Raw genomic sequence first — 16,992 nt, 5'->3', positions numbered from 1 at the left:
GATGGCATTCCTTCAGAGGGAGGGAGTCTGTTATTTACCAAATCTGACCCAGTCAACAGTGACCAGGTTCCTGGCCTGCAAAGAGCAGAGTCCGGCTGGCGTGCCGAGGAGTTCAGAGTTTAACCACGAAGCAAGCTTGTCTTCAGCTTTGAGTTTTAGGGGCATGTTTTCTCTCTGTGTCAAGTGTTTATGAAAATGTGATCTACGCATGTTCCTACGTGCATCAGAATTAAACCTGGTTCAAGTGCTCACTAAGAATTTCAGATTCCTGGACCCCAGCACGGGCACAGGGGATCAGATCTGGAGCCCTGGTGACTGCACGTCAGATCCACGTCCTTGCGGATTTGCATGTGTCCTGAGGTCTGGAGTCCTGCTCCTCTACCCCTTTGGGGCGTTCATTTCCTTCCTCTTCAGATCATTTCTGCGTTCATTTCATGCGTTGTGTTTTACTCCATTTTCATGTTCTGGGCGGGAAGGTTTTGGATTGCTTATTTCCTTGAAATGAAAGGTTCATGTCTGTATTACAAATATCAAAAAGTGCAAAAGGTTATCCAGTGAAGAACTCCCTCTGCCCGGTCTCAGCTTCAGGACCTTGTGCTCTTGTAAAGCCCTTTGTGTCACTCAACTTTTGACTCACTCAGTTTCCCCCCAGCCCAGTGATGTGGGCGCTGGTGTCCCCATTTTATAGAGGAGGAAAGCAGGCCCAGAGAGGTTGCATAACCTTTTCAAAGTCACTTGGCCAGGAAGCGGCGGGGGTGTCTGAGGGTCAGGCTTTGGTGAGTGCTGTCAGCCACCACGCTGTGAAGATGTGAGGATTAACCCAGTGAAAGTGTGTGTGTGACTTGTTTGGGGAGAGCGGAGAGTTCATCTTCAGTAAGGTAAATGTTCCCTGGGAACTCTGCCCTGAAGTCGCATCTAGCCTGGAAAGTCTCTTATCTTTGTGTAATTTCAAACCAGTTCATTCCTCCCTGGATGGCACAGGTGTCCTCTGGAGAGTAGTTTCATGAGTAGGGGATACTGAAGAAGGAAATGATAGCTTCTCAAGTCTTTCTGATGTTGGCTCTTTTATTTACATAGTCACAGTTTGGGAATGTAGTAATTTTTCTATTAATATAATTTGACTTTATTGATCACATTATAGTTCTGCAATATGGTTATTGCTGGGAGACAATGATACAGTCTTCACATGGCCAGAGATTTTTGACATCTTAAATAAAGGATGTCTTTGCTTCAACACATTTACTGGAGTGTTTAAACTCTGTATGGACTGTTTCTTAACAGCATAGGGGCATAGTATGTGTCTGTTGGGGGGACTTAATGTGGAAGATACTTACATTCTTTCTGCTGTCTTGCTGTTTTCTGAAAGAATAAAGCAACCTAGGGGTTCTTATTTATTTGAGAGGTAGTGTTGCAGACAGTGAGAGGGAGAGACAGAGAGAAAGGTCTTCCATCCACTGCTTCGCTCCCTAAATGGCCACAAAGGCTGGAGCTGGGCTGATCTGAAACCAGGAGCTTCCTCTGGGTCTTCCCACTTGGGTGCAGGGGCCCAAGGACTTGGGCCATCTTCTACTGTTTTTCCAGGCCACAGCAGAGAGCTGGACTGGAAGAGAAGCAACTGGGACTAGAACTGGTGCCCATATGGGATGCTGGCACTGCAGGCAGAGGATTAACCTACTGCCCCACAGCTCTGGCCCCCAATCTAGGGGTTCTAATGACTAACTGTTTGAATTGAAGCACTATGCTAGGCCTTGGGTTTTGTGACAGGTTGGGCATCACTAATACAAACATCTTAAGTACTCTGGAATCTGAACTTTCTGGGCGCTGACGTGATGCCGTAAGTGGAAGATTCCACACCCAACCTTTCTGGATGGGTTGCAGTCAAATTATAGGTGCTTAAAAATTATCGTATAAACACTGGCATCATAGTGCTGAGTGGGTTAAGCCACAGCCTGCAATGCCAGCATTCCGTATGAGCACCAGTTCAAGTCCTGGCTTCTCCACTTCTGATCCAGCTCCCAGCTAATGTGCCTGAGATAGCAGTGGAAGATGGTCCAACTGCTTGTGTCCCTCACTTCACCTACCTGGGAGACCTGGATGGAGTTCCAGGCTGCGGGCTTCAGTTGATCCATTCCTGACCATTGTGGCCATCTGGAGAGTGCACCAGTTGAGTGGAAGATCTATCTTCTGCCTTTGAAAGAAAGCTTTTTTTAAGTATAAAATTACCTTTAGGCTTTGTCTATAAAGTGTATGTGAAACATAAATGGGTTTTGTGTATAGACTTGGGTCCCACTACTAAGATAACTCCTTATGTATATGCAGATTTTCCAACCTCTGAAATACAAAGCACTTTGGGGCCCAAGTATTTTAAATAAGTGGAATTCAAGTGACATTTATTAAACTCTAGCCATGTGCTAGGAGCTTTGTGTGCCCGGAGTGATTTGATCTCCACAATATTGGTGCAGGTTGGTTTCACAGATGTTGAGCAACTGAACTAAAGATCACATAGCCAATAAAGTAGTGAAAATGTGATTCAAACCCAGATATGTCTGATTCCAGACCTTATTATTTCCCACAGACTCTGCAGACCCTGTGGAAAGATAACAGCTTATTAAATAAACCTTTAGACTCCAAACCTTGGTTCCAACATGTGTTAGGCAAAAATTCTGAAGAAATAGGTAATAGAAGCCAAGGAACTTTGCCCATTTATCATGTTGTTTTGTGACTTTTAAGTTAATCTAAATTGAAGGAAGCTATTCCATGTATTCAGGCAACTAATTTGGATCAACAGAATGCATGCTAAAGGTGTAAGTGGGCATTAAAGTGGCTAAGCTCATTCTTTGAGGAACACAGTGCTCTATCCTTCCCCAAGGAAATGCATCGAGGGAAATAGTTTAGCATCGAGGGAAATAGTTTAACTACCGGGAGGCCATGCTTACCTTCAGGCCTCCCTTCTTTTTCTCTTTCCACAGTCATCATCATTCCTCATCCCCGTCCCGTAAACACAGAGAGGAGCAAAACTGAAACACTCCTTTTTAGGTGTTTTAAAATCTGACTAGTACAAGGACTAATTAAATTAGGTTTTCTAAGTAAGCGGTTTCTTAACCTTGCTTTGGTAAAACATTAAGATATTTATGGCATCTGCACTGACCCCTGTTCTGCAATGTAGAAGTTAATCCAGCAGTTTATGATTAAATGCCAGTGTTAGGCAATTCAGGAATTACCACAGAGGATTGGAGGGGAGAGGGTAGGCCAGCAGTGAGGAATAGTGTGTGAGTGGAACAAGCTAAACAGAAATGCCCCTTTTGTAAGAACTGCACACAAATAAATGAATATTGAGACTTGTGCTTTGTGGTGTCAGTGGGATTATTCAAGCTTTTTCTTTGGTTATTTGAATTTTCTGATATTTAAGAAAATATTGTAAATGCATATTTTTATAATATGAAACTGTTTACATAATTTAAATTAAAACTTATTCCAGCAAGTATATATTTATAATCTATATACTTTATTTTTTTTTTAATTTTGTTAAAGGCTTTGGAAATCCTTATAATATAATATACGTGCGTAGATTCTTTTTTGTTTGTTTGTTTAAGATTCATCTATGTATTTGAAAGTCAGAGTTACGCAGAGAAAGGAGAGGCTGGCCGCAGTGACTGGAGCTGTGCCAATCTGAAGCCAGGCGTCAGGAGCCTCTTCTGGGTCTCACACACAGGAGCAGGGGCCCAAGCACTTGGGCCATCCTCCAGTGCCCTCCTAGGCCAAAACAGAAAGCCGGATCGGAAGTGGAGCAGCTGGGACCCAAACCGGCTCCCATATGGGATGCCGGCACTGCAGGTGGCAGCTTTACCTGTTACACCACAGCGCCGGCCCCAATCTATGTTCTTTAAAAATAATTTTATTGGGTAGACTACATATACCATGCAGTCCACCCAGTTCACCCATTTAAAATGTACAATTCATTGGTTTTTAGTATATTCACAAAGTTGGGCAACCATGATGAATCTATTTTACAATATTTTTATCACCCCTGAAAGAAACTTTGTACCTATTAGTAGTTGCTTTCTGTACTCACCCCTAAACTCTACGAAACCATTAACCTACTTTCTATCTCCATGGTTTTGAGTTTTTTGAGCATTTCATATAAACAGAATCAAAGCATGTGGTCTTTTTTCTTTTTTTTGGAAAGGCAGAGTTAGAGAGAAAGGTCTTCCTTCTGTTGGTTCACCCCCAAATGGTTGCTACCGCTGGCACGCTGCGCTGATCTGAAGTCAGGAGCCAGGTGCTTCCTCCTGGTCTCCCATGCAAGGACCTGGGCCATCCTCCACTGCACTCCTGGGCCACAGCAGAGAGCTGGACTGGAAGAGGAGCAACCGGGACAGAATCTGGTGCTCCGACTGGGACTAGAACCCCGGGTGCTGGCGCCACAGGCGGAGGATTAGCCTAGTGAGCTGTGGTGCTGGCCAGCATGTGGTCTCTTATGACTGACTTCTTTCAGTGCATTATTTTTTTTTTTTTTTTTTTTTTGTGCAGGTGCCTATTTGACATGCTGGTGTCATTTTCTTTGGAAATGCACGCAGAATGTGGTAGGATTGCTGGGTCATACTGGTTACATTTTCAACTTTTTGCAGAACCTTTTTTTTTTTTTTTTTTAAAGATTTATTTATTTATCTGAAAGACAGAATTTCAGAGAGAGAGAGAGAAGTCTTCCATCTGCTGGTTTGCTCCCCAGATGGCCACCATGGCCAGAGCTGTGCTGATCCACAGCCAGGAGCCGGGAGCTTCTTCTGGGTCTCCCATGTAGGTGCAGGAGTCCAAAGACTTGGGCCATCTTCTGCTTTCCCAGGCCATAGCAGAGAGCTGGATTTGAAGTGGAACAGCTGGCCCTGGAACTGGGGCCTATATGGGATGCCAGTGCTGTAGGCAGCGGCTTTACCCCCATGCCACCGTGCTGGCTCTGCAGTGTGTCTTTTTAGTGTGTTTTCAGAGTTTGTCCAAGCTATAATGTATATCAATACTTTATTGTTTTCTGTTGCTAAATAATGTTTCACTCTGTGGAATATTAGATTTTACATGTTTTTTTTTTATTTTACCTTTTTTTTTTTTTTTTTTTAAGATTTATTTATTTGAAAGGTAGAGTTACAGACAGAGAGAGGGAGAGACAGCATGATCTTCCATCTGCTACTTCAATCCCCAAATAGCTGCAATGGCCGGAGCTGGGCTGATCCAAAGCTAAGAGCTTCTTCCAGGTCTCCCATTCAGGTGCAGGGGCCCAGGCACTTAAGCCATCTTCAACTGCTTTCCCAGGCCAGAAGTAGAGAGCTGGATTTGAAGAGGAGCAGCCGGGACATGGACCAGTGCCCATATGGGATGCTGGTGCCACAGGCAGAGGCGTAACCTGTGCCACAGTGCTGGCCCTTATTTTACTTTTTAAAGTTAATACTCTTGAGAGTTTTCTGCTTCTGGAGAAATGGAATAGATGGTAGTGAGTCTCCTGGTCTTTATCCTTATACATACCAGGCTTGGAACTAAAGAAGCCAGCAATCTGGGAGTACTAACAGGTGCAGAGCAAAAAACTCCCAACAAAATCCTGTTCTCTCTAGTCAGAGAACCAGGAAAGGGGAACCTAAGCACGACTGGAGAACTCTTAGACAGTGAGTGTTGTACTGCAAACACCAGAGCAAGAAATCTGTGGCCACCACCTCACCCATGTTAGCAAAGGCCAAATGAGTGACTTTGACTTCTGCTCCCTGGGGGTCAGTAATTTAACATTCCCTTACTGATGGGCTTGGGTGGTCTTCAGTGTTTTGCTATTACAGTGTGTCAGTGTTCCTTCACCTTACTGGTATCTTTGGACATCTGTGTGTTTCTACAGAATACATTTCTAGGTGTAAAATTGTTGGATCCATAGCATACGATGGCAGCTAGATAGATGACATTAAGCCGTGGAAATGCATTTGTCATTGATACAAAACTGGTGTAGAATCAAGGCCTGGTTTCCAGGGTAGTGTGCTTTCGGCTGTACCACAGTGGCTTCCTGGGTCAATTTTGGTTGTATTCAATGCAGTTAATACTCACCTGTAATTCTGATAATATAACTTCAGTTTTGTTGAAATTTTATTAGTACAAATTTGATTAAAGAAGGACATTTTGACTTGTGACCTAAAAATCCAAATTTCCAAACAATTTCACTGCACTTTCAAAAAGCATCATCTGGGCTGGTGGTTGTGTGGCGGTGGGTTAAGCTACTGCTTGGGATGCCAGAATCCCCTATCAGGGTGCTGGGTTGATAGATTCCTGGCTGTGTTATTTCTCATCCAGCTTCTTGCCAGTGTACCTTGGAAGGCAGCAGATCATGTCTCAAGTATTTGGGTCCCTGCTACCCACACAGGAGACATGGATGGAGTTCGTGGCTCCTGGCTTCATGTGTTCTAGTCCCAGCTGTTGTAGGCATTTGAAAAGTGAGCTAGTGGATGGAAGAGTCTCTCTCTCTCTCTCTCTCTCTCTCTCTCTCTCTCTCTCACTCTCACTGTCCTTTTCACACGAATGAATGAATACATGTTTTTTAAGCATCAACTGACTAGTGCTCCAATTTTTTTTTGAAGTTTTGTTTATTTGTATTTATTTGAAAGGCAGAGCAACGGGGGGTGGGGTGGGGAAGAAGGGTGGGAGGGAGGGGGAGAGAGATTGACCTTTCTTTCATCCACTGGTTCATTCCCCAAATGCCTTCAACATCCAGGGCTGGCCAGGCTGAAGCTAAGATCCTGGAGCTCCACCTGGTCTCCCACATGGGTAGCAGGGACCTAAGTATTTGAGCCGTCACCTGCTGCTTCTCACAGTACACGTTAGCAGGAAGCTGGTTTGGAAGAGAGCTGGGACCCAAACTCAGGCACCCTGATACGGAATGTGGGCATCCTGAGTGGTGTTTTAGCCACAGTGCCAAATGCCCAGCCTCCAGTTTTCTAACACTGTTAAACTTGTTCATACTTCTTTTTGGACTTGTCATGAGTTTTGGAAGAGAGGTTAATGAGGCATTTTTTCAGATCTGTCTTGAAGAGTGTTTGTGTGTCTATGAAGGAAAGTAATATTAACAGTGTGAGATATGTAACAAGCTTCTGATCTACTTAAAGAAAAGTAAATTGCAAACATTTGCCCAAAAGTTCCAGGCAAAGCAGGTGGGCAGTCAGCTGTGAAAGCGGAGGGACATTTGCCACTAACAGGCCTTTGCGAACCAGGCACTGTGCTGCGGTGCTTCTGCCCATGCGCCAGGGTGTGCTCTGCACACAGTTGTAGGAGATTATGGGGTGCAATTTTTATTCTTAAATTTTATTTATGCATGTATATTCTTTACTTGAAAGAGAGAGGGAGCGAACTCAGATTTACTGGTTCACTTCCCAGATGACTGAAGCAGGTGGGGCTGTGCCAGGAGCTGGGAGGGAACTCTGGGTCTCCCATGTGGGTGGTGGCAGGGATCCATCCATTTGAGCCACCATCTGTTGCTTCCCATTATGCATTAACAAGAAGCCTGGACTCAAAGCCGGGCACTTTGATATGGGATGATGGTGCCCAAGTGGCATCGTACCTGCTGTGCCAAGTGTACGCCCTGGGTGTGGTGGTTTGATCTGTAGCCAGTGCTTGTCCATCTCCGGCCTGCCTTTAGTTTAATATGTTGCCAGGCATCCATATGTAACATCTTTATTACATCCTTTGTATCAGTTTAATTATTTTAGCACTACTACGGCAAGCAGTTTGGGAAGCTATAGTTAATCTTGTAGATTAAACGAGTGGAATCAAGTTATTGAGACAGGCTAATTCTTTGCACACCAATCTATACTGTTTCCTCAATAAATCTCAAATTTGGGATACTTTTTCTTGTCTGTCTTTACTGCTAAGTGTGTGAAAAACAGGAGCGAAAGCAAAACAACAGTGATAATGAAAGAGGGTATTTAAAACCACAGCCTGAAGTGAAAATATTCACCACTAAGCTGTGTAGAAAGGTAGTGTGTTCAGTTTTTCCTGTCTGTAGTATACTGCCTTGTACGCACTCACAGCTGCTGGAAATGAACTGTCAGAGCGCTCTCCTGTTACCAGTGCTCCTTGCAGTGAGTGGAGGGTTGGTAGTGTGAGTGAGCCCTGGGAGCCACCTGACTGTGTGCTCTGAAGAGGGTGCATCACTCCAGCCTCCCCTCACCCATGTTCTTCCATGTGTCCCTAGATGCCTTATGTGCGGGTCTCCTTCAGTGCCTGTAGCAAAATGAGGATTCCTGGACTGAACTGGGCTCAGGAAATTCTGCTGAATTAAGATATCTGGATGTGAGGCCCAGGAATCATTATTTTAAATGTTTTCCTTAGCTGCTACTGCTTCTTATTTATTTATTTTTTTTAAAGATTTATTTGAAAGGCAGAGTTACAGACAGTAAGAGGCAGAGAGAGAGAGAGGTCTTCCATCTGCTGGTTCAGTCCCCAGATGGCTGCAACGGCCGGAGTTGGGCTAATCCAAAGCCAAGAGCCAGAAACTTCTTCCAGGTCTCCCAGGCAGGTGATACCGGCACTGCAGGTGATGGCTTTATCCACTATGCCACAGCACCAGACCCCTTAGGTTATTCCTTTTTTTTTTTTTTTTTTTTTTTTCCCTGACAGGTGGAGTTACAGACAGTGAGAGAGAGAGACAGAGAGAAAGGTCTTCCCCAAATGGCTGCTACAGCCTGTGCACTGCACCGATCCGAAGACAGGGACCAGGTGCTTCCTCCTGGTTTCCCATGCGGGTGCAGGGCCCAGGGACCTGGGTCATCCTCCACTGCACTCCCGGGCCACAGCAGAGAGCTGGACTGGAAGAGGAGCAACCAGGACAGAATCTGGTGCTCTGACTGGGACTAGAACCCAGGGTGCTGGTGCCACAGGCGGAGGATTAGCCTAGTGAGCTGTGGCGCCGGCCTAGGCCTTCTTAAGTAACTAAATTTTAGTGCAAGTTGCAGTGTTTGGAATTAATGTGATTCGTTCAGGCTACAAATTCTGTATATGTTTTGTTTCTGATAAGAAAAAAATATATTTTTCTTTCTTTAACTAAGCTCCATTGTAACTATCCCAGGATGTCTAATTAGGGTAGAATCCTCCCTAGGGGGTCTTGTCTATGTCCCCATTTTTTTTTTGTTTTCTTTCTTTCTTTCTTTTTTTTTTTAAACTGCTTCACCTTTCCATTAGTTTAGTGATTAATGACTTTTCAGGGTTGTAGCATTTTGCTGAAATACTTCTGAATTTTTTGAGTTACTTGCGGATAACAGTACTTTTACTAGCATCTTTGTATGACTTGTTCTTTTTTTTTTTTTTAATAAAGATTTCTTTCTTTCTTTCTGTCTCTCTTTCTCTCTTTGTCTCTCTCTCTCTCCCCCTCCCTCTCTCTCTCTTTCTTTCTTTCTTTTTTGACAGAGTTAGACAGTGTGAGAGAGAGACAGAAATGTCTTCCTTTTTCCATTGGTTCACCCCCCAAGCGGCCATTACGGCCAGCGCGCTGCGCCAATCTGAAGCCAGGAGCCAGGTGCTTCCTCCTGGTCTCCCATGCGGGTGCATGGCCTAGGAATCTGGGTCATCCTCCACTGCACTCCCGGGCCACAGCAGAGAGCTGGACTGGAAGAGGAGCAACCAGGACAGAATCCGGTGCTCTGACCAGGACTAGAACCCGGGGTGCCGGCGCTGCAGGCAGAGGATTAGCCTGGTGAGCCGCAGCACCAGCCCTATTTATTTCTTTGAAAGACAGAGTTGCAGAGAGGCAGAGAAAGAGAAAGAAAGAGAATGAGATCTTTCATTCGCTGGTTCACTCCCCCACATGGCCACAAGGGCCAGAGCTGTGCCAGTCCGAAGCCAGGAGCCAGGAGCTTCCTCCTGGACTCCCATGTGGGTGCAGGGGCCCAAGGACTTGGGGCATCTTCCACTGCTTTCTCAGGCCACAGCAGAGAGCTGGATCGGAAGTGGAGCAGCCGGGTCTTGAACCAGTGCCCATATGGGCTGCCGGCACTGCAGGCAGTGGCTTTACTTGCTATGCCACAGCACTGGCCCCATGACTTGTTATTTCTGGCACTTTCTATAGACTTTGTGGTAGAAGAGGCTATGCCTATCCCAGCAAGTCTCAGAATGTTTCCTTCTTTCCTGTGGAGTGTACCTGAAGGAAAAAGCTTGTCCCATTCTGATTTTAGGAAAATTCGGTCTCATCCTTGAGTTCGGGGAAATCAGCTGCTCCGTTCATTGCGTATGACTAGAAATAGCCTGTTGGAAAGATAGCTTTGGTTATTTCCTTGCCCCTGAGGAATGTAGAGCAGGATGTGGGGTGTTGCTGATGAATGCTTTGCTAAATGGGAGGGAGGTTGGCAGTTATTCGACTCTTTGGAAGTAGGCACGCCTACACGGCGCTCATTTTATGTTGCCTGATAAAGAATACTGTATGATGAAACAAGAAATGATTTTTATATTTCATGAAACCCATGACAGACTTTGTCCTGAGGAAGCATGTATGTACCTCCCAGGAATTAAAACATTGTCCAGTATATCAGCCATTAGCCTCATGTGACTATTTAAATTTTAACTACTTAACGATAAATACAATAAGAAATTCAATTCAGTGAAACTAGCCACATTTCTAAAAAAAATTTATTTCTTTATTTGAAAAGCAGAGTTACAGAGTTCCACCCATGTTCACTCCGATGGCTGTGATGGCAGGGGCTGGGCCAGGGCGGAGCCAGGAGCTCCATCTGGGTCTCCCACATGGGTGGCAGGGGTCTAACCACTTTGGCCTTCTTTTGCTGCTTTCTGAGGCACATGAGCAGGGAGCTGGATTGTTAAGTGCAGCAGCCGGGATTCGAACCGGTGCCCATATGGGACGCTGGTGTCACAGGCAACGGCTTAATCCGCTATGCCACGGTGCTGGCTACTAGTCACATTTAAGTACTCACTGGCTAGATGTTGCTAGTGGCCACCACGTGGGACAGAGATTATGCAGATCTCTGCAGCACAGAGTTCTCTTGGACAGCACTGTCCTAGACTAGTCATTGCTAAGAGCAAGTAGCACATTGAAGGAACCCAGCAATCAAGAGTTGTATCTCCACCCTTCCTTCCACCAACGCCACTTTTCCTGTCTTCCAGGGCCCTGGGTTAAAGTTCATAGACAGGTCTGTTCTGAGTATCAGTCACTTTGATCTCATTTTTTTCATGTTTAATTCTGTTTTCCAGGCTGGCAGTGATGGTGAAAGCATAGGAAACTGCCCGTTTTCCCAGAGGCTCTTCATGATTCTTTGGCTCAAAGGAGTTGTATTTAGTGTCACAACTGTTGACCTGAAGAGGTGAGTCGTGGATGTGATTTGCAGTGAGCACAGATGGAAAATATTTATTTCACTGTCTTTGCATTTTTTTTTTTTAAGATTTATTTATGGGGCTGGTGCTATTGTGTAATGGGTAAAGCCGCCACCTGCAGTGCTGGCATCCCATATGGGTGCCAGTTCAAGTCCTGGCTGCTCCACTTCTGATCCAGCTTTATGCTATGGGCTGGGAAGGCAGTGGAAGATAGCCCGAGTACTTGGGTCCTGCGCCCACGGGGGAGACCTGGAAGAAGCTCCTGGCTTCCGATAGGTTCAGCTCCAAAGTGAACGAGTGGATAGAAGACCTCTCTCCTTCTCACTGCCTATGCGTCTCTGTAACTTTGCCTTTTGAATAAACATAAATCTTTTAAAAGATGTATTTGTTTATTTGAAAGGCAGAGTTACAGAGAGGCAGAAGTAGAGAGAAAGGTCTTCCATCTGCTGGTTCACTCCACAAGTTGGCCGCAACGGCCGGAGCTGTGCCAATCCGAAGTCAGGAGCCAGGGGCTTCCTCTGGGTCTTCCACATGGGTGCAGGGGGCAAGGACTTGGGCCATCTTCTACTGCTTTCCCAGGCCACAGCAGAGAGCTGGATCAGAAGTAGAGCAGCCAGAACTTGAACCAGTGCCCATGTGGGATGCTGGCACTGCAGGCGATGGCTTTACCCTCTATGCCACAGTGCCAGCCCCGTGACCACTCAGTCTTTTAAGGAACTCACTGTATGTTTACTTTAAATGTCATTAAAAAATGACAGCAGTTAAGTTTTAGTTACGATGGATGTAGTGAAGTCTTGACCCTCTCAATGTCAGCATGAAACTATGAAAGCTTTCTAAGCAGATGTTGTCATGTCCTCAAATATGCTGAACATCTGATTCATGTGATCTGGCTAGGAATGGGGTTTTAGGAGGCTGAATACCATTGTGGTCTCTTTCATTTGATCAGCTTTTCAGGGAATAACAGGAGTTTTCGATAATATGATTTTAATTGTATTTATTCAGTGTGATTGTAAAATAACAGCCATTATCCAGTTGTTCTGTGTTGGTTCTGGCTAGTTGAAGAGCTGTTTCTAGCTTCTCTCTGTAGACTAGAGCACAGAGAGTTGACAGCCCTGTTGAGTGAGTAAGAAACACTTTTTACTTGGGAACTTATAGTTTCCCTTGGTTAAGAGCTCTGAGGTGTGGGGCCGGCGCTGTGGCGTAGCGGGTAAAGCTGCTGCCTGCAGTGCTGGCATCCCATATGGGCGCCGGTTCGAGTCCTGGCTACTCCACTTCTGATCCAGCTCTCTGCTATGCCCTGGGAAAGCAGTAGAAAATGATCCAAGTCATTGGGCTCCTTCACCCGCATGGGAGACCCAGAAGAAGCTCCTGGCTCCTTGCTTTGGATCGGCACAGCTCCAGCCATTGTGGCCAATTGGGGAGTGAACCAGCAGATGGAAGACACTCTCTCTCTCTCTCTCTCTCTCTCTCTCTCTCTCTGCCTCTCGTTCTCTCTGTGTAACTCAGACTTTCAAATACATACATACATACATACTCTGAGGTGAAGAACCTTTAGACTTCTCCTCACCTCTCCTAGATTTAAATCAAAGGTTAAGGGGCTGGCATTGTAGCATAGTGAGTAAAACTGCCTCCAGTGCCAGCATCCCATATGGGTGCCGGTTTTATTCCCGGCTGTTCCTCTTCCAATCTAGCTCTCTTCTATGGTTTGGGAAAGCAGCAGAAGATGGCTCAAGTCCTTGGGCCCCTGCACCCATGCGGGAGACCTGGAAGTAGCTCCTGGCTTCAGATTGGCACAGCTCTGCCCATTGATGCCATTTGGGGAGTAGACCAGCATATGGAAGGCCTCTCTCTCTCTTTCTCTCTTTCTCTCTCTGCCTCTGCCTCTCTGTAACTCTGCCTTTCAGATAAATAAATAAATTTTTTTTAAAGGTAAGAATAGGTGTACGGATGGAAAATTGAGGATTCGGCAGTGGAAACGTATTCCTCCTGACATAAAAATGACACCATGGATTGCTACTTCCTTTTTAAAGGTATCAAATCAAGAACAGTGCCCAGGAAAACTGCAGGTTACGTCACCTGGGGAATGGCCCAGCTGATGTGTCAGTCCTCAGTGAGCGTCGCAGTTATCTGAGCTGTGGTTGCTGCTCATTTCTGGGTGGTGCACTCCAGGACCTCTGGACGGCCCTCAGAATTGGTTCTGTGCTCATTCCCAGTGCATATTTGGAAGTGGACATACTTAAAATTCATTTGTCAAACATAAGTCATAAAGTCTTCTAGACCCATATATATATATATGCCTGTGGGGATAGCAAGAATTCAAACTGCAGATTCTTGGGAATATGTTGGTTCCTAATGGACAGAGCTGTATAAGAATGACCCAAGTTATGCAGTTACTCATATTACTGTTTTTTTTTTTCCTACATGCATGTACAAAGGGAGTTTCCCAACATAACTCCTAAAAATAGACCACGCCACCAGGCACACACCCTTGCTGTGTCCTAAAATACATGAGTTTCTCCTCTTCCATTTTTGGTGTGGAGCGAGTGAGTCGACTGCTTGCTTTGAGAAGGCCTGCGCTGAGCAGTACAGTGCTGGGTTGTGATCGTGGACCCTCCCAGTTACTGAGGATCTGGTTCAGAAAAGGAAGAGCCCATGGTGGCTGCTTCCAAGTCGTCTTTCCATTTACAGGCTTTTAAGGCGTTATTCCCGTAAGGCGTATATTCCATATATGGAAGGTGACACATGGAAATCGGCATTCAGTGCCTCATAATCGACAGTATCAAAGACGATACATGTTAATTTTCTGAGCTTTGTGTAAACTGGGCATTAAAGGGCACTTAAAATTGAAGCCTATATTTTTTAGTTTTCTTTAGAAATTCTTAGGTCTCCAGTTCATCTAAAAAATGGGACGTGATGATAAGTCCTTTCCACCTCCAGCATCTAGTCTCAGAAAATTGCTTTTAGTTTTGGTCTTTATGTTTCCATCTTTTTTTTTTTTTTTTTAATTTATTGATTTATTTGAAAGCCAGACTTACTGGTGTATGTGGGGAGCAGGTGGGGTCGGGGGAGATACCAACTGATTGATCTTCCACCTGCTGGTTCAGACCCCAAATGGCCACAACGGCCAGGACTGGGCCAGGCCGAAGCTAGGAGCCTAGAGCTTCATCCGGGTCTCCCACGTGGGTAGCAAGGGCCCAAGCGCTTAGGCCATCCCCCGCTGGTTTCCCAGGTGCTTTAGTAGAGAGCTGGATCAGAAGTGGAGTAGCCAGGATCTGAATCGGTGCCCATGTGGGATGCCAGCATTGCAGGTGGCAGCTTAACCAGCTATGCCACAGCGCCGCCCTTTCCCGCATCTTTTGTATGGGTGTACACACGTAGTCTTGAACAGAATTACAAAGCAAAGGTACCCAAAGAGAGTAGACATTGATAAAAAAAAAAAAAAAAAGTATAGAATAAAGTCTTCTTGGAAGAATAAAGAATCCTATAGTGAAATGTTCCTTTCAAATATATTCTTAAATTTAAAACATTAAGTTGTGACTCATTTTAGCCATCTGTTGGGGATAAGATGCCTGTGGTGCTCCCTTTCTGTCTTTTCTGGCTAATTGCCTGGTTCCTCAGTGGGAAGTACTGATCTCGGAGCAAACCATGGAGAGCGTGGAGCTCCCCTAGGGCCGTTGAAGCCCACTCTGCGTGCTAGAAAAATGATCGTCACGTGGCATTCCGCCCATGAGAACAGGCCGTGCCTGGTGCTGGCATCTGTGTCCCGTGTTTTCTTTGCGTCTCAGTGGTGTTAATGACTGTGCTGGTGGCATTCCTGTGCCCTTTGTGAGGCCCGGAACACTTCGCCATCATTGCCTGCCAGTGTAGCCTTAATGCTCTAGTGGGAGTTACTTCCGAACTGCAGTCTTTTGTTCGAGCTGCAATTACATTAAAACACTTTTAGATTAAAAAAATAAAGTGCCTGGGCTTCAGAAAGACTTCAGATTTACATCAACTGCCATTTGAACACAGCGTGGTAAGTGGAAATATTAAAATGGAGGCAGATGTTCACGCGTGCCATCAAGTGGGGAGCATCTTGTGGCTTAGTAGTGTCAGGAGGGCGACCTGGCTCTGTGTGGACACAGTGCTGTCACACACGTCACTGGGGTCTTGGGCAGCCTGCCTCATCTCCTTGGGGTGACTGACTTCATACTTCAGTTCAGACAAAAGGAGGGAAGAAACATATTAACATTTGTTCAGTGTTGCTTGGGTCCAGACGCCATGCAGGATGCCTTTGCTGTTTTCTAAATTGTTACTGAATAAAATTCATCGTTTTCACACTGCTGTTACCTGGAGCCTTTCTGACCGACAGGCTCCTGGCAGTGATCGGGTCTCTCTGTGAAGATTCACTGTCTTCATTATGCCCATGAGTTCTGAGTTAGAGACTGGCGGCCGTGAAGTTACCTGTTCGCCACCCCTGCGGTTCAGTGCCCTGGGTAAGCCCGGCAGGCCAGGGGAACAGAGCAGTGAGAGAGAGAGAGCCTGAGGCAGACACACACAAAGGCATACTGAGATGCTGACCCGGATATATAATTTAGAAACTTCTGGGTTATTAAAATATGTTAATAATCATAGCTGCATTTGAAATCGTTTCCTGGGTACAATTCTGTGTTTCAAATATTGCTCCACAAACTGATGTTAAAGTAGCCAAAAGACTAGCAGTATAGCACATTTAATCGACATCTGTTGAATCCTTTAACTTGTTGAGCTGGGACTGATAGACAAGGCGAATGCTTAGTGACTAGGGGTCTTGTGAGTCTGTGCTTATTACTTCATTCAGTTAGTGACTTTAGTGTTAGTCAAGCCAGAACACAGCAAATCCAGTGAAGAATAATAAGCAGGAGTGAGTGTTCTGAAACAAAGAAAGGATTCTGCGGTATTTACTTTTGTGGGCGTGTCTGGGACACCTTGATGTCTGTGAATGAATTTCACATTTTGAAAAGCCGCTGATTCGATCGAGTCCTGGCTGCTCCACTTCCTATCCAGTTCCCTGCTAGTGGCCTGGGAAAGCAGCAGAAGATGGCCCAAGTGTTTGGGCCCCTCCCACCCATGTGGTAGACCTGGAAGAAGCTCCGGCCTTCTGGCTTTGGCCTGGCCCAGCCCTGGCCATTGTGGCTATTTGGAGATAACCAGCAGATGGTGGTTCTCTCTCTCTCTCTCTCTCTCTCTCTCTCTCTCTCTCTCTCTTCTCCTTTTCTGTAATTCTGCCTTGTAAATAAATAAATATCTTTAAAAAAGAAAAGAAAAATCGTCATCTTCAAAAAGGAGCTCAACTTAAAAGTTCTCCAACCATGGTATTCCAACCCCCCCCCCCCGCCCCGCCCCCAATCAGGGAGTCAGCTTGCTACAGAGATCATTTTCAAGAACCGGCTCCAGTATGCTGGAGCTTGGCTAGGCTCAGTTACTGCCAGGCGGGCTGGAGTAGAGCCCCGGTCCACCCTCCTCCAGTTGTTACAAGTGTACTGAATTAAATTTTAATTGCAATTAAGCCGCTTAATGTTGCTTATGTTTTAGTTCTTAAGAGGTTTCTCCTTTTGGGCTCTTGTTTCTTGTTTTTATTTTTCTTTATTTCATTTTTCTCATCTAGAAACAAAATGGAAGAGAACAGGGTAATAT

General features: G+C 45.4%; 1 protein-coding gene across 1 annotated transcript in view; it reads left to right on the top strand.

Moving 5' to 3' along the window:
• CLIC4 (chloride intracellular channel 4) overlaps positions 1 to 16,992 on the top strand; it is a 79,573-nt gene that overhangs the window by 37,759 nt on the left and 24,822 nt on the right. The window contains exon 2 of the mRNA XM_051856667.2: positions 11,218 to 11,327. Within this exon, the coding sequence (XP_051712627.1) occupies positions 11,218 to 11,327 (110 nt within the window). The remainder of the gene's footprint in view (positions 1 to 11,217; positions 11,328 to 16,992) is intronic.

The sequence above is a fragment of the Oryctolagus cuniculus genome, chromosome 7, assembly GCF_964237555.1.
Source record: "Oryctolagus cuniculus chromosome 7, mOryCun1.1, whole genome shotgun sequence".
In the NCBI taxonomy this organism is placed as follows: domain Eukaryota; kingdom Metazoa; phylum Chordata; class Mammalia; order Lagomorpha; family Leporidae; genus Oryctolagus; species Oryctolagus cuniculus.
Note: the sequence above shows the minus strand (reverse complement) of the source record. Positions and strands in the feature narration are given on the sequence as shown.